Below are 18,895 nucleotides of genomic sequence, written 5' to 3' on the forward strand. Positions count from 1 at the left end.
CTAGGCTTTAGGTCTTAGGTGAAAGATTTGATCTAAGAACTTTAGAGTGATATTGGAAATTTAATTAAGGATCGAAGTAGGAAGTGTTTGACATATTCATGTGCACTGGGGACGCTTGGATAACATGTGAGTCGGTCACACGAATCAGGACCTGGTTGTATACTTGATTGCACCCGGGGACGCTTGAGAGGCATGAGAGTTCGCGATTGGGTAAAATGTCTAAGAAGTAGATATTGGCTCCGATGGGGATATTTTGTAGCACTATATAGATACAAATAGAATATGTGTCTAATTTATTCTTTTGGTAATATTCTGATTGAGTGTTTTGTTGGATTTATAGTATGGCGACACACGGAGGACGAGGCGGTCGCGGAGTTTGAGTGAATCGTACTCGGGCCATAAATGACATTATTGGTGGAGATCAAAATCAGGCCCTGAATGAGCCAGTGAATCCAGAACCTCAGAATTTTGGTGAACCAGCACAGAATGTGAATCAAGCTCAGGAAGTGGATCCTGGTCAAAATGCGAACCCGCCAGTGCCTCCACATGTGGCACCTCAAAATGAACAGGATCAAGAGCGGGCTGAAATGAGAAACTTTATGAGAGCCTTCGTTGGTTTAGCAAACCAGTATCAACAACAACCCCAAATACAAGAGCCTCGGGTTGTAGGGTAACCACATCAGGTGCATGGCATATCGGAATTTATGAGACTGGCACCAAAATACTTTAAGGAACCTACTTCGGCGGATGATACCGAGTCATGGCTAGAAAGTGCAAAAACGGCGACAATGAGATGCAACTGAGATGAAGACAAGGTCGATTTTGCAACGTACATGTTAGAGGGAAGAGCCCTTCACTGGTGGAAGAGAATTAAGCGCAAGTATGAGCACCATCAGGGCCCTTTTACTTGGGCTATGTTCCGTACGGAATTCCTTACCAAGTATTTCCCAAGGAGTACCCTATATAGAATGCAAAGAGATTTTTCTAAGTTGGTGCAAGGAAATATGGCTGTTGAGGAATATGAGGAAGAATTTGATAGACTTGCGTGCCATGTCCAACGATGGTACCCGATGAAGATACTAAGTGGGACAAGTTTGAGCATGGGTTAGCCATGTATATTCAGAAGGGCATTGTCGGATCTAATGCCCCAAAAATGTTTACTGAACTTGTGAACTTGTGGACCGTGCCAAAAAGTTAGAAGCAGTTCATTTTGAGGCTCGGGAACTTTCTCAAAAAAATTAGAAGAAAAGAAATAGAGATGGTGATTTTAAGGGAGGACAACCTTCTAGGGGATCAGCTCCATATCCACCTTCTGGAAAACAACAATCATTTCAAGAGTCTCGTAGTAAGCAAGGAAATCCAGAAAATCAAACAAATCAGATGAATCGTCAAGCTAAGTCAGAACCCGTTAGGACCCAGCTCCTAAGTGTGGAAATTGTGGAAAGAATCACCCTTCCGAGTCATGTAGGTGGACAACCGGTGCATGTTTCAGATGTGGCGAGATGGGCCACAAGATCGCTGAGTGCCCTCTTATGGCGGGTGACTCAGTCAATTCAGAGGACACCTGCTACTTGGACGCAGCCTATTCAGACTTAGACTATCCAGAGTCGAAATGTTCCAGCTCTTCCTGCAACTCAGCCAAGGACTAACCGGCCCAGCATTCCTGGTCGCTTACGTGCTCTTACACACTAGGATGCTTAGACTGCGGGTACTGTGGTTTCAGGTACCCTACCTGTTGCATCTTATGTTTATGTGTTATTTGACTATGGAGCTACGCATTCGTTTGTTTCCTCTTCAGTTGCTACATTGCATTCATTTCCTTCTGTGCCTATTGATCATGATTTATGTGTCAGTACACCGGTAGGAAAAGACCTCATGACTGATAGGATTAGCAAGACATGTCCTATCAGGATTGGTGATAAAGAATTGCTAGCGGATCTAATACTCTTAGAACTCTATGACTTTGATGTGATCCTTGGCATGGATTTGGCTACCACCTCATTATGCCTCGGTGGATTGTAATAAGAAAATTGTGAATTTCGAGATCCCTGAAGGAGAAATTTTATTTTGAAGGGAGTGGGGCATGCTCTACCTTAGTTGTTTTGTCTGCTATGTGCAAGCATGACGATTGCTTAGACAAGGTTGTGAAGCCTTCCTAGCATCAGTAGTTGATGTGAATCACAGTGATGTAAAAATTGAAGATATTTCACTAGTTAGAGATTTTGTTGATGTTTTTCGTGAAGACCTTCCAGGTCTACCCCCAGACAGAGATGTAGAGTGTACTGTTGATTTAGCTCCTGGTACGACGCCTATCTCTAAGGCCTGTATCGTTTGGCACCAATGGAAATGAAAGAATTGAAGACTCAGTTAGAAGAACTGCTAGAGAAGGGTTTTGTGCGACCCGGCATTTCACCATGGGGAGCACCAGTTTTGTTTGTAAAGAACAAAGATGGAAGTGTGAGATTATGCATAGACTATAGAGAGTTGAACAAAGTTACAGTAAATAATAAGTCTCCGCTTCCACGGATAGATGATTTGTATGATCAGTTGCAATGGGCATTTGTGTTCTCAAAGATCAATCTCCGATCAGGTTACCATCAGTTAAGAATTAAATCGGAAGATGTCCCAAAGAGGCTTTCCGTACTCGGTATGGGCATTAACCAATGCCCCAGCAGCTTTTATGGACCTGATGAATAGGGTGTTTAGACCATTATTAGATAACTCTGTGGTTGTATTTATCGATAATATTTTGGTGTATTCTAAAAGTCATTCAGAACATGAGAAACAATTAAGAATTGTTTTAGAAACCCTTAGGAAGGAGAAGTTTTCCGAAAAATTCAAGAAGTGTGAGTTTTGGCTTGACTCAATATCTTTCCTTGGACATGTGATTTCCAAGGAAGGAGTTTATGTGAATCCAAAGAAGATTGAAGCAATGATAGATTGGAATAGACAGAACAATGTGGCTGAAGTTCGGAGTTTCTTGGGTTTAGCGGGGTACTATCGTAGATTTGTGGAAGACTTTTCACGTATCACAGCTCCTTTGACTCGCTCGACCTGGAAAGGAATTAAGCTTGCTTGGTCAGAAGAATGTGAGGAGTTTTCTGAATTTGAACCAAAGACTAGTTACTGCTCCCTTCCTAACTTTGCCTGTCAAAGGAATAGGATTCACTATTTATAGTGACGCTTCAAAGAAAGGACTCGGTTGTGCATTGATGCAGAACGGGAAGGTTATAACCTACGCCTCCCGTCAGTTGAGACCGTATGAGGAAAATTATCCAACCCATGATTTGGAGTTAGCGGCTGTGGTCTTCGCCTTGAAAATTTGGAGGCATTATCTGTATAGGGAAAGGTGTGAGATATATATTGATCACCACAGCCGCTAACTCCAAATGTTTGAAATATATCTTCACACAAAAAGAGTTGAATATGAGACAAAGGCGTTGGTTGGAGCTTTGAAGGACTACGACTTGACCATAAGTTTTCACCCTGGTAAGGCAAACGTGGTAGCTGATGCTCTTAGTCGGAAGTCAATTTGGCAGCTTTGATTATATCTCAGAAAAGCATTTTAGAAGATCTGCGAAGAGCAGAAATTGAGATCTGTGGGCGAAGTTTTGGAGTTTAGATCTCTGTACTTCAACTCCAACCCACATTATAGGAAAGGATTAAAATTGCTCAAGATTCTGATCCTGAGTTGTGTAAGATCAAAGGTAAATTAGATAAAGGAAAGGAATCAGAAGTTCATGTTCACCAGGACGGCACCCTGAGATTTGGCCACTGCATGTGTTCCTGACAATGTGGAATTAAAGAGGTAAATTATCAAAGAAGGTCACAGCACAAGCTATTCGGTGCATCTTGGAAGTACAAAGTTGTACAAGGACTTGAAAGGTAACTTCTGGTGGAGTAATATGAAAACAGAGAGAGCCCAATTTGTATTGCAATGCCTAACTTGTCAGGTAGTCAAGGCCGAACATAGGGAAGTACAAAGTTGTACAAGGACTTGAAAGGTAACTTCTGGTGGAGTAATATGAAAACAGAGAGAGCCCAATTTGTATCGCAATGCCTAACTTGTCAGGTAGTCAAGGCCGAACATAGGGAAGTACAAAGTTGTACAAGGACTTGAAAGGTAACTTCTGGTGGAGTAATATGAAAACAGAGAGAGCCCAATTTGTATCGCAATGCCTAACTTGTCAGGTAGTCAAGGCCGAACATGGGGAACGTTGCAGCCACTTCCCCTTCCTAAATGGAAGTGGGAAGAGATCTCTATGGCCTTTGTTGCAGCTCTACCTCGTACACCCTCAAGCAACGATACCGTGTGGGTAATAGTTGATAGATTGACCAAATTAGCCCATTTCATACCAATTAATACGGGTCTTACACCTGAGAACCTTGTTAAGCTGTATGTGGACCAAATAGTTTAAGTACCATGGAGTGCCTGTGACCCAAATAGTTTAAGTACCATGGAGTGCCTGTGCCCATCTTGTTTGACAGAGACACTCGTTTTGTATCTTGGTTTTGGAATAGTGTGCATTCAGCAATGGGAACTTCACTCAAGTTTAGTACATCATTTCATCTCCAGACAGATGGTCAGTCCTTTCGGATAGATATTGGAAGATATGCTCAGGGCGTGTGTGATTGATCTGAAAGGTGCATGGGGCAACCATCTTTCTTTGGTGGAATTTTCACATGGGAAGTGTAGATCACCCATATGCTGGGATGATGTGGGTGAGAGGAAACTTATACACCCTGAGTTGGTACAGCAGACTGTGGACATGGTGCAAGTAATTCATGAGCGCCTCGCGCTGCACAAACTCTACAGAAGAGCTATGCTGACAATAGAAGAAGAGAATTGAAATTTAAAGTCGGGGATAATGTGTTGTTGAAAGTGTCACCTACTAAAGGTGTGATGCCATTCGGAGTCGGAGGAAAGCTTAGTCCAAGATTTGTGGGACCCTATGAAATTCTGGAAAAGATCAGGAAAGTGGCGTACAAACTTGCTTTGCCTCCTTTCTTGTCGAGAGTCCATAATGTGTTTCATGTTTCGATGTTACGAGAATATATCGCAGATCCCAAACCTTTGAAATTGAGAGCCGACCTATCTTTTGAGGAGCAACCAGTACATAGAACCTTTGAAATTGAGAGCCGACCTATCTTGTGTTTTTCAAACCACATACCACAACATTGATAATGGCACCCCTATATTCCATTTTCTTATAGTCTTGTGTGCCAATCCTTTCAAAAAAAAAAAAAAAAAGAAGGTCCTCATCACCCTATTTTGTTCCAACAGCACCTTCTCTATTTGCCACCCCTTTTACAATTCTTTAGAATGCGTCTCACCCATCTTATGTGACAGAACCACAGTATTATATCTACACTTTATCTTTGCATTGTCCAAATGATAAGAAGTTTCCTGTTGTTATTTGTTGTCGTCCATCTTAAGTCACTAGATGTCGCTTCTCATCCATCTTCCTTGCCTTTTTGAGTCGTCCCCTTAATCTAGATTTCCATTTTCTTGTTTTGTCTTATTTCAGTTGAGGTGCTTCATTTCTTTGAAGTGCGTGCCTGAAATGAGAATTTCAACTCCTTTCGGTTGAGGTGCTTCATTTCTTTTGAAGTACGTGCCTGAAAGAGAGTTTCCAATACCATGAGGATCGACAAAATCGACCCATGTTGTCTTGCCTATCAAGGCCCATTCTTGCCAATTCCGGCATTGTATGGTTCATAGTGACCATTTCCAGAAGGTTCGGTATTCAAAACAGGCCAAAAGACTCGCCCATTCCGGTTTGAGTCCAATCCAATTCATTGAAGCCCACTTCGTGGCTCATCTTGCAAGCGACACATTCTTCATCAACAGGAAGGGATCTTCATCTTTGGCAATCAACATCAGGCAGTCAATATTAGTGGACATTCAGTAGTATCATCAAACTCTTTCATCATCAGAGGATCTTCATCAGTGTTTAGTACATCAGAAGATTTGACGGCGTGCATCAAATGTCCAATTTCATTTTTTTATATTGGGGAATTTCGTTGTAATCAAACGTATGTCGATTTTTCAATCCACATACGTTTGAGGGGGCATATTAGAGAATAAAATCAAATCAAGATCAAATCTTCTAGATTTGATCTGATTGGGCTATATTGAGTGGTTGGATTGGATTAGGCAAGTGAGTTGGATTAGGTTAATCTTTTTCCATAGTTATCTTATTCTCTTGCTATGTTTATCATTTGAGTGTTCTATAAAAACACTCCTTATGCTTATTGTAATCATTCAAATTTAGTGAAATCTCCTAAACTTATCATGAAAAAAACATAAGCTTTTAGATTTTGTGTTAATTTAATTATTTTTACTTCATCAACATGATTTTTTCAAAAAATTCGAATTGAATTTTGTGAATGATTTTAGGCTAGTGTTTTGGAAGCTTAGATTTTGTGTTAATTTAATTATTTTTACTTCATCAACATGATTTTTTCAAAAAATTCTAATTGAATTTTGTGAATGATTTTAGGCTACTGTTTTGGAAGCTGAGTTGAGTCGAGTGAATGAAGAGAACGAGAAGCCAAGCAGGATGTTGAGCATTATGTACGAGAATTTCAGGGTTTTGCAGAGCCAAGTGGTGGATTTAAAGAGTAAGAGTACCGAGAAGGAGAGAGAGGGCTCCGCCTCATCATCCAAGAAGAGAAAGGATGAAAGCCAAGAAAATAATAACAGTAATGGAATTAACGAGAATGCTAATTATAGAAATCCTATTGAGAGCTGCTCTAACGAAGATTCATGCAAGAAGCCATGTAGACTTACAGAGACAAAGACCTCCAAGGCCTATCTAAGGACTGATCCATCAGATACAAGCTTGGTAAGTAGAAAATTTCTAAAACAATATCACAAGATCAGGGCTGTGTAAGCCCGTGTAATCCAGTATTTTTAAAAAGTATTGTATGGTCCACACCATAGGTGAATTTGACGGGCAACAACGTAAATAGATTGTGCTCATTTTTCCGTAGAATGATCCTAGCCCTCCTATCTAAAGATGAACTGCATATTATGTAAGTGTCTATAGATCGCAGGGCTGGGATCATCCTTTGTAAATGATTTTTTCGACGCAACCTATCTGAGTTGTGGCCAGATCAAATGGACGGTTTGGATCATCCTACATTGTAGTGGACTACGTCTTACATTGTAGTATCAGAAAACTCAAATCCTAAACCCTAATCCCTAAATCCTAAACCCTACATTTTATTATTTTCAGGTGTTTAAAGATGGATACCAGTGGAGAAAATATGGTCAGAAAGTCACCAGAGAGAGAAAATACGGTCAGAAAGTCACCAGAGAGAATGGTTCCTACACATATGTGTAGAGAGTTCTCTACACACTAGCTTAAAATACAGTGGGGGCACACATTGTTTGGGTGATCCAAGCCATCCATTTTAAAGGCCCTCACATAGAGAGTTCTCTACACACTAGTTAAATCAGTGCCTTTTATCACTTTAACCTTCATCACTCCAATGAATTGTACCATGCGTACCTGCTAACAGTCCCATTACGGCATGATTACAACAGTTTTTTCACCATAATACTTAGTAGCCACTGGAACCCACCTTGTATATAAGTAAAGCTGAATGTTGCACAACGAGGTGCTTCCACGTGGCACCCGTCCTATACAAGCAACTTCTACGTATAGCCCCTTTTAAGAGAACAGATATTATACACACAACTTCTGTGTATAGCACCAAAATTTCATCATTTTACGTTTGAGAAGGAATTCTACAACTTCCTTATTTCTCTCCATAGCAACCAATTAAATCTATTATAATATCTCTCCCTCCCTGTTTTTTAGTTACGTTTTAAAGAGCTTTAAGTAAGTAAACAATAAAAACATGGTTTGAAAAGTGGGTGATAGGAAAAATTGCACTGGGCTATAAAGAAAATATAAATGGTGAGACCCTTTGTGTAAAACCAACAGATACCAATCCAATATGCTAATAATCTGGATAAGAATTTGCCCCTTCTTTTTAATTTTTTTAATTTTAGCAGTTTCTTTCATCTTCTTCTTTTAAAAAAAAAAAGAAAAAGAAGTTATAAAACAATATTTTTTTGGGCCGCCCTGTGCATCGCCCACTAATAAGATACAAAGACTTAACAATATTTCAGCGCAGAGATATATTTTACGTCAAAGCCCTCATGATTTGTTATTAGAAACCCATTTCAAAAGCATGGTGACTGCTTGGGAGTGTCGATTCAAAGCTGATGTCTTGGGTGAGATTCATCTCCCCTTCTGTACAAACACACGAAAGCTCTTACATATCTCCACATTTCTCCTTGTTTCCTCTCATTCCATTTCGAGCTTGTGCCCAAGAGCGACATTTGATCGGAGTTTAAAAAGTCTTTAAGTTCATAAACATGGACTCCGCATGGGTCAATACCTCCCTTGGATTGGATCTTGGCAGCAATCTTTTGGGTGAAAATCCGACGAGCTTAAGAAGCGATGTAAATGATTTTGGGAAGAAACTCTCCCCGAAAGAAGAGGTAGGCACATGGAAGAATTGCTCTTTCTGCATGATTTTTGTTTTACTAATCTGGGCTTTTATCAAATATTCTTTCCAAAGAGCTTTGATTGGATTTCGCGTAAAATATGGGAGAAGGTTCTAATTTTCAGCTAGAGTGATTTTCCTAGATTTCTGAGATTTTTATGTTATGAACCCAAATCGGTTATCATTGTGATTGATCTTCCTAGTGGGAAGATGGGCCTCTCAACCCGCTTTGAAAGAAGTGTCAGTCCTCCTCTCTATGCAAAAACACAATTTCCAGGATAAATTTCATTACATTTGAAAACCCACATGACCACTTCCTCTAAAACGCCTACCCAAGCAAATCTAGGTAACCATTCAGGGTACCATCCCCTTCTTTTGGGTGCCAAAGAGAAAAACACACAAAATATAAACTGATTTATGATACCCTAACTGGGACCCGTCGAGGAACGTAACATTCTAATTAAATTTTGTGAATGATTTTAGGCCACTGTTTTGGAAGCGGAGTCGAGTGAGTGAAGAGAATGAGAAGCTAAGCAAGATGTTGAGCACCATGAAAAAGAAATTCTGGGTTTTGCAGAGCCAAGTGGTGGATTTAAGGAGCAAGAGTACCAAGAAGGAGATTGAATGCTCTCTGTCATCATCAAAGAAGAGGAAGGATGAAAGCCTTGAAAATAATAACAGTAATGGAATTAACGAGAATGCTAATTACATTAATCCTATTGAAAGCAGCTCTAGCGGAGATTCGTGCAAGAAACCTCGTAGACTTACCAAGACGAAGACCTCCAAGGCCTATCTAAGTACTGATCCATCAGATAAAAGCCTGGTGAGTTGAAAATTTCAAAAAAAAGATCACAAGTTCAAAATTTTATATGGTGTAAACCTATGTAGTCCAGTTTCTTTCAAAAACTACTGTACGGGCAACACCATAGGATGATCCAAAGCGTCCATTTGGTGACTCATAACGTAAATAGGTTGTGCCCAAAAAAATCATTTCCATATGATAATCCTAGCCCTCCCATCTATAGAGGAACTCCATATTATGGTAAACTCTAGATGGGAGAAATGATTTTTTGGGCACAACCTACTTATATCGTAACCCATATAATGGACGGTTTGGATCATCCTATGGTGTAAGCCGTAGAGTACTTTTTTATAAATACTGTACTATACCTTAATAGTCTGTAAAAACTCAAACCCTAAATCTTACATTTCTTTGTTTTCAGGTTATTAAAGATGGATACCAGTGGAGAAAATACGGTCAGAAAGTCACCAGAGACAACCCATCTCCTGGAGCTTACTACAAGTGCTCCTTTGCCCCTGTCTGCCCAGTAAAAAAGAAGGTAACTTCCTATCAATCTCCACCGTCCATCTCGTTTACTCAACTTGGATTGGTTTCTAAGGTTTTTATTTTTTATTTTTTATTTTCTTGTAATTTTTCTTGCATCAGGTTCAGAGAAGTGTTGAGGATAGTTCGATCGTAGTAGCCACATATGAAAAACCTCAAGATGAAAAACCTCTTCTCCCTTTCTCTCTCTTTTGGCAGACGACACACCAAAGACGTCTTGTTTCGCCGCAACCCAAGAGAACAACACTTCTCTTTTACTTCTCTTTTTATAGTTTAGTTTTCCCCAAAATCTAAAAATACAGATCTCTATTTTTGCCTTTGCCTTCCCACCCAAGCAACCGTGGGTGGGAAATAAGGGAACTTTCCCAACAATTTTAGCAAATAGTTACCCAATTATATGATAATCATAGTTGTAGAGTCTTGTTTAGTGGGAAAATCGGCGCGAGTTTTGAAGGCTAGGCTGAGGCCTTGTTCGTTTAAGGTTATGTCAACCAATTGTGAGTGCTAAACTGATTATTGGACTCAGAATTTTGTTTAAATTTGAGTCGAATAATCGGTTTAAGCCTCACAATCTGTTTTCATAATCTTAAACGAACTTGGCCTGAGCCACATGTAAGGTTGACCCTGGGATAAACGGAAGTACCGTGTGGAGGGGATGTGTGCAGCTAAGCACACCAACAAATTTTGACTTCTCTAGAGAGGTGAGTGGGAATGGCCTTCTGGGTCATATGCATAAACAAAAGTGATGCAACTGTTTTCCTTCTATAGGTCAAAATTAGAAGTCTTACCCATATATAATACTGAGGTTCGTATTTGGGAATAATTTGGCAAGCTAGGTTTGGATACGCGTATTTTAGAATCTTGGATTTCCTCAAAATTGTAGTTGAGAGACGAGAAGAAAGAAATCAGCTGTCGTTTTCTGATTTCTAGCCCTTCTTTCTGACAGCAAGAGAGCTGGCGATCGCCCCATGTTTCCAGGTTTTAGAAATCGCAGGAAACGGGAGAGATTTCTAAAACCTGGTTTTCTTACTTAAAATCCAAGAAAACTAGCCCTTCTTTGGGGCTGTTTGGATACGCGGATTTTAGGATACAGGTTTTAGTTTGAAAACAGTGTAAAAGAGGGTCATGATCAAGCTGTTGGTATGCTGACATTCTTGGATTTTAAGTGAGAAATTCACGTTTTAAAAATCTCTCCTGCATCCTGAGATTTCTAAAACATGGAAATATGGGAGGATCTGCTACTCTCTTGCTGACGGAAAAAGTGCGAGAAGTAAAAAACGACAGCCGGGCTGCTTCTTCTCCTTTCTCTTACCTACAATTTTGAAGAAATCCCATATTCTAAAATCCGCGTACCCAAACAGCCCCTTAAATGTTTATAAAAGTTAGGAAATGTTTGGGAGTGATTAAGCGCATGTAATTTTTAGAGTTATTGTGAGTTCAATTTTCACTGCAATATGTTTTCAAATAATTTTAAATTTCACGAGATTTACGAATATTATGTTGAAAATGAATCAAAGCCCTGATACCTCTTGTTGAAAAAGAGATAAAAGCAAGAAGAACAAAACTAATTAAGAAGTAAAACCCACAAAATAAGGGGAGACAATTATCTTTTCTTGAATATTATTTTCAACACATTAACGTACCCACTTCTTTACTTGCCATTCACGTTTTTCTCCACCCCTTTTATAAACAAGATTTATTAACACTAAAACTCCAACAGTCCTGACTATGGCTAAATTATTTTCTGACTTTATCCCTTTAACAAGGGAAATGCTAGCGTCCATCACAGATGGCATTTCGCGGATGATTTGTTGCATCTGACAGCAGCCACACAAATGAGGTGGCTGCTGTCAGATGCAACAGACCATCCACGAAATGCCTTCTGCGATGGACGCTAGCAAATTCCCTTTAACAAATTAGCCAAAACCGATTCTAACTCCAAAACCCTATGTAATTGTGAACAACCACACACATTCCTCCCCTCTTTCTAACTTAACCAAACCGAAAGACAAACACAACCACAAACCACCTACGGTTTTGCTACCTAACCCGAACAAATTAGAAACTTATTCTAACTATATCCTCGTGCGCAAATTAAAGCAGGACCCATTCTCATCAACTTGCGTCGGCCCAACAACTCCGACGACGTGCAAGAGTAAAAAATGACTCTCAACACTCCCCCTCAGCGCTGACTCTCTATTGGTAACCCCAAGTTCCTTTCTAAACTTCGCAAACTTCTTATAGCTCAGCCCTTCAAAAGCAGGAAGGGCTACGAACGCACGAAATGTCGTAACTTTGGCTAATAGGCTGAACATCTCATAATAATCATGCCGGTACTTCTGCAAGAATCGTTGAACAACAATTCTCGCTTTGAACCTCTCTGCAATCCATCTGCTTTCATCAATACCTTGTATAACCATTTACATGAAATAGGTGACACTCCAACAGGTAGTAGCGATCCTCACCCTCCAATCTACAAGAGGACTGTAAATTATATAAACCCCTATACATTAGAGGGTTAGGATCATCCTACGAAGATGATTTACGATGCACAGCCTCTTTACGTTGTGGCTCATCAAATGAACGGTTTAGATCGTCTTAAGAGGTGGGCCACACCAGACATTCTGAATACTGGACTTCATATGCACACATCATATAAAATCTCATTTTTCGCATTAATAATGTCTGCCACATATACGGCACCACGGTTCAATGTGGCTGAAGAACAATGATATGGTAACCGAATTATTCAATCGGTGCATGGATTAGGGTTCTACTTGCTGGGAAACCACATTTTTAAGTTGGTATTATCTTGACATTCCTCACCTAATTTAGTAATATAAAAATCCTAGTCATCTTTGGCCACTGAAAATTTTTTTCTCTAGTCATGCACGTCACATTGGAGAATGCAAATTTTTCAGTATTTTAAAATGTTTTTCACAGTTGTGTGTTCAAGTCTCCGGGTAGGATATAAAAAAATGACTTCAGAGCAGCAAGGCCCTCTTTGGATTGCAACAAAAAACATTGTTGCTTGAAATTTTTTTCTTGAGAAACTTTTTTCTTTCAACAATTTAACAGAAAATGACATGAACATGCTTAATTTGGGGATATCATCAAAAATTAAAGAACACTCTAAATAAAATAAAAATGAATAAGGCTGGTTCAAGTTCTATTTTTGATGGGTAAAAAAAGTAAGAAATTTTAGAAATATTTTTCCATGCCAATCTGCTTTCAAAAAAATCCTGCAATTGTATATTTTTTAATCATAAGCGCCTCTTTGCAGTTTTTTTATCGGTATTGTTTTCTCTTTTCTAAATTTGGCACTCAATCAAGGCCCAACACGTGGCACCGGAGACCCAAAAATGATCTACGGCAATGTGGTAATTTTATTGTACTTCCAGAAACTCAAGTAAGATAAACTCCGAATCTGATAATCTAGCAAACCAAACTAATCAGAAAAAGTCCCAAAATGGCAAAATTCATAAATGGCAAAGGACTCTACTCTATCCAACTCTTAGAGTTGGATAGAGTCCCTAATTTCTTAGAGTCCCTCAGAATCCAACTCTAATCCTTTTTCTGACACTCTTCCGTGTGCAGATGTTGCAGGTTTTCTCTCTCGGAGCAAGCTCTGCACATCTCATTTTAGTGTCCATCGCAAAAGGCATTTCATGGATGGTCTGTCGCATATCACACCATCCACACAGGCTCACTTTTCAGCAGCTTTTGTTTTCATTGAAGAACCACAAACATGGTTGTGCAGCAACGAGTCGTCCATGGAAGAACCACAAACGCCTGGAGAACGAAATCCCTAAATTGTGTAGCGGAGAAACAAACCCTAAACTCGCCGAGAAAAACTAAATCGTTTTTGAAATTTTGCACAAGAGTAGTTCGATTGACTTTTTACATAAATCACATTTTTTGTCAAATGCCCAAAAAGCAAATTGCACCATGCATAAGAAAAATAAAATATTAAAAGGGTGCAAGGGCTTTTAAGGAATAATAAATTTTTTTTGCCCAACTTAAGGAGGGTACTTGCCCCCCTTACACTACATGTAGCTCTGCCCCTGCCTGTTGGGGGCGACCCTATGAGCGTGCGGCGGCTGTCACGTGCGCCGGACCTCGGATTTTTGGTTCGGGGCGTGACAATTAAAGTATTATGTCAATTCCCGACTCCACTGTGTAGATATTGTCCGGTTCTGGGTCATCTACCCTCCCCGGTTTTGTTTTCTAGCAGCACTAACCGGGCCCGACATACTCCGCGGGGCCTGCCCCTTGGAGATGCTGAAAACGCATCTACATAGGGAAAGGAGAAATCCACATATATAGCCCAGTAACTTTTCCTTCCTTTCCGATGTGGGATCTCATAATCCACCCCCCTTAGGGCCCAGCGTCCTCGCTAGCACACCGTACTGGATGGGAGGTCATGCTCTGATACCATTGTGTCACCCCCCGACCCCACTGTGTAGATATTGTTCGGTTCTGGGTCATCTACCCTCCCCGGTTTTGTTTTCCAGCAGCACTAACCGTGCCCGACCCACTCCGCGGGGCCCGCTCCTTGGAGATGCTGAAAACGCTTCTACATAGGGAGAGGAGAAATCAACATATATAGCCCAGTAACTTTTCCTCCCTTTCCGATGTGGGATCTCACATATTTTGTCTTCATTCATGAGGTGGCTACTGTCAGATGCAATAGACCATCCGCGAAATGCCTTCTGCGATGGACGCTAGCAAATCCCCTTTAACAAATTAGCCAAAACCGTTTCTAACTCCAAAACCTTATGTAACAGCTAACAACCACACACATTCCTCCCCTCTTTCTAACTTGAACAAACTGAAGGTCAAACACAACCACAAACCACCTACGGTTTTGCTACCTAACCCGAACATATTAGAAACTTATTCTAACTAGATCTTAATGCCCAAATTAAAGCAAGACCCATTCTCGTCAACTTTTTGTGTCGGCCCAACAACTCCGACGACGTGCAAGAGTAAAAAATGACTCTCAACACTCCCCCTCAGCGCTGACTCTCTATTGGTCACGCCAAGTTCCCTTCTAAACTACGCAAACTTCTTGTAGCTCAGCCCTTCAAAAGCAGCAAAGGCTACAAACGCACGAATCGTCGTAACTTTGGCTAATAGGCTGAACGTCTCGTTATAATCATGCCCGTACTTCTACAAGAATCGTTGAGCAACAATTCTCGCTTTGAACCCCTCTGCCATCCATCTGCTTTCATCAATACCTTGTATACCCACTTACACGAAATAGGTGACACTCCAGCATGTAGTGGCGATCCTCACCCTCCGATCTATAAGAGGAGTGCAAATTATATAAAGCCCTATACATTAGAGGGTTAGGATCATCCTACAAAGATGATTTACGATGCACCGCCGCCTCTTTACGTTGTGGCTCATCAAATGAACGGTATGGATCATCATAAGAGGTGGGCCGCACCAGACATTATGAATACTGGACTTCAGATGCACACATCATATAAAATCTCATTTTTAGCATTAATAATGTCGGTGCATATACGGCACCACGATTCAATGTTATTGTCTGAAGAATAATGATATGGTAACCGAATTATTCAATCAGTGCATGGATTAGGGTTCTACTTGCTGGGAAAACACATGCTTAAGTTGGTATTATCTTGACATTCCTCACCTAATTTAGTAATATAAAAATCCTAGTCATCTTTGGCCACTGAATTTTTTTTTCACAGTTGTGTGTTCAAGTCTCCGGGTCGGATATGAAAAAATGACTTGAGAGCAGTAAGGCCCTCTTTGGATTGCAAGAAAAACATTTTTGCTTGAAATGTTTTTCTTGAGAAACTTTTTTCTTTGAACAATTTAACAGGAAATGATATGAACATGCTTAATTTGGGGATATCATCAAAAATTAAAGAACATTCTAAATAAAATCAAGGCCCGACACGTGGCACTCAATCAAAGCCCGACACGTGGCACTAGAGACCCAAAAATGTTCTACGGCAAAATGGTAATTTTATCGTACTTCCAAAAACTCAAGCAAGATAAACTCCGAATCCGATAATCTAGCAAACCAACCTAATCAGAAAGGGTCCCAAAATCGCAAAATTCCTAAATGGCAAAGTAGTCTACTCTATAAAAGAGGACCAAACTCCTAGGTACACATCTTGCATCTCAATTTCATACTCTTAAGCCCTCAGAATGCTCGGGTCATACTGTTGCCTAAATTCTGAGAGTCCAACTCCAATCCTCTTTCTGACACTTCTATGTGCAGATGTTGCTGGTTATCTCTCTCGGAGCAAGCTCTGCACAGCTCATTTTAGCGTCCATCACAAAAGGCATTTCACAGATGATCCGTCGCATGTCACACCAGCCACACAGGCTCACTTTTCAGCAGCTTTTGTCGTCATTCACGAGGTGCGTGGTCTGACATGCTACAGACCATCTGCGAGATGCCTTGTCCTAGCAAATCCCCTTGAAAATAACCTCATCTTCATACAATGCAGCCTTTCTTTAGGAAAAGTCAAAAAATTGGAGGGAAACAGGGTGGGAAAATCATTTTCTTTCCCAAAATTAAAATCAAGTTGCATGATCAAGCTGCTGCCGTTGTCCTAGCAGCGTTTCTTGGATTTCAAGTGAGAAAATCAGGTTTTAAAAATCACTCCTGCATCCTAAGATTTCTAAATCCTAGAAATATGGGAGGATACACTACTCTCTTGCTGACGTAAAGAACGGCGAGAAGTAAAAAACGACGGCTGGTCCTCTTCTTCTCTTGTCTCTTAGCTATAATTTTGAAGAAGTCCCGGATTTCAAAATTCGTGTATCAAAACGGCCCCTTAAAGTCAACGTCATTTGGTCAAGGGAGACTTTCAACTTGCGTTTGATCTTCTTGACTTCTGAGAAACTTCAACAGAGAACCACCGTCCATTTTTCAATTGATTTACACTATACCATTAATATATGTCACAATCTCCACGGATTAAATACAAAGACCAAAGATTTCTCTAACTCAGATATATATATATATATTGAGAAAACGGTTTCTACACACAAGTGTAGATAAGTTATCTACACACTAGCTTAAAATACAGTGGAGGCCCACATTGTTTGGGTGATCCAAACCATTCATTTGATTGGCCCTCACATAGATAGGGTATCCACAAAAAATCAGCTCCATAGGATCATTCTAACCCTTCGAACCGTGGAGGCAAAAAATGGACAGATTTGTGAAGGTTTATACACGTCCATTTTACCTCTGGTGAGTAGAAAATTTCTAAAATAAGATCACAAGATCAATATTTTATATGGCGTAAGCCTATTTAGTCCAATATTTTTCAAAAAATACTGTACGGGCAACACCATAGGATGATCTAAAGTGCCCATTTGATGACCCATAACGTAAATAGGTTGGACCCAAAAAAATCGTTTTCCATAGGATAATCCTAGCCCTCCCATCGATAGAGGAACTCCATATTATGGAAAACTCTAGAGATGGGAGAAATGAATTTTTGGGCACAACCTACTTATATCGTGGCCCATATAATGGACGGTTTGGATCATCCTTTGGTGTAAGCCGTAGAGTACTTTTTGATAAATACTGTACTATGCCTTAATAGTCTATGAAAACTCAAACAACAAATCTTACATTGCTTGGTTTTCAGGTGTTTAAAGATGGATACCAGTGGAGAATGGTCAGAAAGTCACCAGAGGCAACCCATCTCCTAGAGCTTACTACAAGTGCTCCTTTGCCCCTGTACGTCTGCCCAGTAAAAATGAAGGTAATTTCTTATCAATCTCCACCGTCCATCTCGTTTACTCAACTTGGATTGGTTTCTATGGTAATTTTTTTTTTTTTTGTAATTTTTCTTGCATCAGGTTCAGAGAAGTGTTGAGGATAGTTCGATCTTAGTAGCCACATATGAAGGGGAGCACAACCACCCACACCCGGCTCGAGCTGAAGTGCCCAATGGTTCGAGCCACAGTATAAGTTGCGGTTCGGTCTCTTTCTCGGTCTCGGTCAACACCTCGAGTCCCACTTTTACATTGGACTTGATCCAATCCAAGTTAGTTCAGGACGAGGCGAAATCTCAGTCTCTCGTCGAACAGATGGCTACGTCCTTGGCGAATGATCCCAATTTTTCAATGGCACTTGCGGTCTCCATTTGCGGACATTTTTTTCACCCGTCGGAAGGGGAAAATGGTGAAAAGATGAAAATTTGAAATGTAAAGCTGTACATAGAATTTTGAAAAAAGGAAGATGAAATGCAGTTTGGGTTTTTACATCGGGTGTTAATTTGATTTTGGCAAATAGTTACCCAAGTTTTGAAGGCTAGGCTCTGTTCTTATAAGATTATGTCAACCAATTGTGAGTGCCAAACTGATTATTGGACTCAAAATTATGTTTAAATTAGAGTTCAATAATCGGTTTAGCCATCACAATCGGTTTTCATAATCTTAAACGAACTGGGCCTCATGTAAGGTTGACCCTGGGATAGAAGGAAGTACTGTGTGGAGGGGACGTGTGCAGCTAATCACACCAACGAATTTTGACTTCTCTAGATAGGTGTGTGGGAATGGCCATCTGGGTCATATGCATAAATAAAAGTGATGCAACTGCTTTCTTTCTATAGATCAAAATTAGAAGTCTTATGCATATATAATACTAAAGTTCGAATTTGGGAATAATTCGGCTAGCTAAATGTTTATAAAAAGTCAGGAAATGTATGGGGGTGGTTAGGTGCATGTAATTTTTATATTAATTGCGAGTTCAATTTTCACTTCAATATGTTTTCAAATAATTTTAAATTTCACGAGATTCACTAATAATATGTTGAAAACGAATCAAAGCATCAAAGCTCTGATAGATCTTGTTAAAAAAGAGATCAAAGCAAGAAGAACAAGACTATGACGTAAAACCCACAAAATAAGGAGAGAGAATTATCTTTTCTTGAATATTATTTCCAAAACATTTACGTATAGCACTTCTTCACTTGCCATTAGGGCTGCAACAGGGTCGGGTTTTTCAATACCCTAGCCCAA

At 40.0% G+C, this 18,895-nt stretch overlaps 3 protein-coding genes across 3 annotated transcripts; all 3 read left to right on the top strand.

The window, feature by feature from the left end:
- Nucleotides 1-1,060: 1,060 nt before the first annotated feature.
- On the top strand, nt 1,061-2,350 carry LOC143856674 (uncharacterized). The gene is made up of 3 exons (XM_077366940.1): nt 1,061-1,193; nt 1,724-2,018; nt 2,137-2,350. Exons 1-3 carry the CDS (start codon nt 1,061-1,063, stop codon nt 2,348-2,350), a joined length of 642 nt encoding a protein of 213 aa, XP_077223055.1.
- A 1,825-nt stretch (nt 2,351-4,175) lies between these two features.
- LOC143856675 (putative WRKY transcription factor 40) lies at nt 4,176-7,349 on the top strand. The gene is made up of 4 exons (XM_077366941.1): nt 4,176-4,396; nt 4,697-4,778; nt 6,504-6,848; nt 7,242-7,349. Exons 1-4 carry the CDS (start codon nt 4,176-4,178, stop codon nt 7,347-7,349), a joined length of 756 nt encoding a protein of 251 aa, XP_077223056.1.
- Nucleotides 6,711-18,076, top strand: LOC143856676 (putative WRKY transcription factor 40). Its single transcript, XM_077366943.1, has 5 exons — nt 6,711-6,848; nt 7,242-8,518; nt 9,007-9,346; nt 9,747-9,863; nt 17,732-18,076. Exons 2-5 carry the CDS (start codon nt 8,484-8,486, stop codon nt 18,074-18,076), a joined length of 837 nt encoding a protein of 278 aa, XP_077223058.1. The 5' UTR covers nt 6,711-6,848; nt 7,242-8,483.
- Nucleotides 18,077-18,895: the final 819 nt, after the last annotated feature.

This window comes from Tasmannia lanceolata, unplaced genomic scaffold (genome assembly GCF_043159265.1).
Source record: "Tasmannia lanceolata isolate RefF3 unplaced genomic scaffold, GAP_Taslan_0.1 ptg000023l, whole genome shotgun sequence".
NCBI classification, from domain to species: domain Eukaryota; kingdom Viridiplantae; phylum Streptophyta; class Magnoliopsida; order Canellales; family Winteraceae; genus Tasmannia; species Tasmannia lanceolata.

Bases quoted from the DNA above. Each gene is read 5' to 3' on its own strand.
- LOC143856674 (XM_077366940.1), top strand. From the start codon at position 1,061: ATGGTACCCGATGAAGATACTAAGTGGGACAAGTTTGAGCATGGGTTA. The intron at 1,194-1,723 runs GTTAGAAGCAGT...CTGTGGTTTCAG, and splicing joins CTTGTGGACCGTGCCAAAAA to GTACCCTACCTGTTGCATCT. The intron at 2,019-2,136 runs GTAATAAGAAAA...ACGATTGCTTAG, and splicing joins TCATTATGCCTCGGTGGATT to ACAAGGTTGTGAAGCCTTCC.
- LOC143856676 (XM_077366943.1), top strand. From the start codon at position 8,484: ATGATTTTGGGAAGAAACTCTCCCCGAAAGAAGAG. The intron at 8,519-9,006 runs GTAGGCACATGG...GAATGATTTTAG, and splicing joins AACTCTCCCCGAAAGAAGAG to GCCACTGTTTTGGAAGCGGA. The intron at 9,864-17,731 runs GTAACTTCCTAT...TTCTTGCATCAG, and splicing joins TCTGCCCAGTAAAAAAGAAG to GTTCAGAGAAGTGTTGAGGA.
- LOC143856675 (XM_077366941.1), top strand. From the start codon at position 4,176: ATGCCTAACTTGTCAGGTAGTCAAGGCCGAACATGGGGAACGTTGCAG. The intron at 4,779-6,503 runs GTAATTCATGAG...GAATGATTTTAG, and splicing joins AGACTGTGGACATGGTGCAA to GCTACTGTTTTGGAAGCTGA. The intron at 6,849-7,241 runs GTAAGTAGAAAA...TATTATTTTCAG, and splicing joins ATCCATCAGATACAAGCTTG to GTGTTTAAAGATGGATACCA.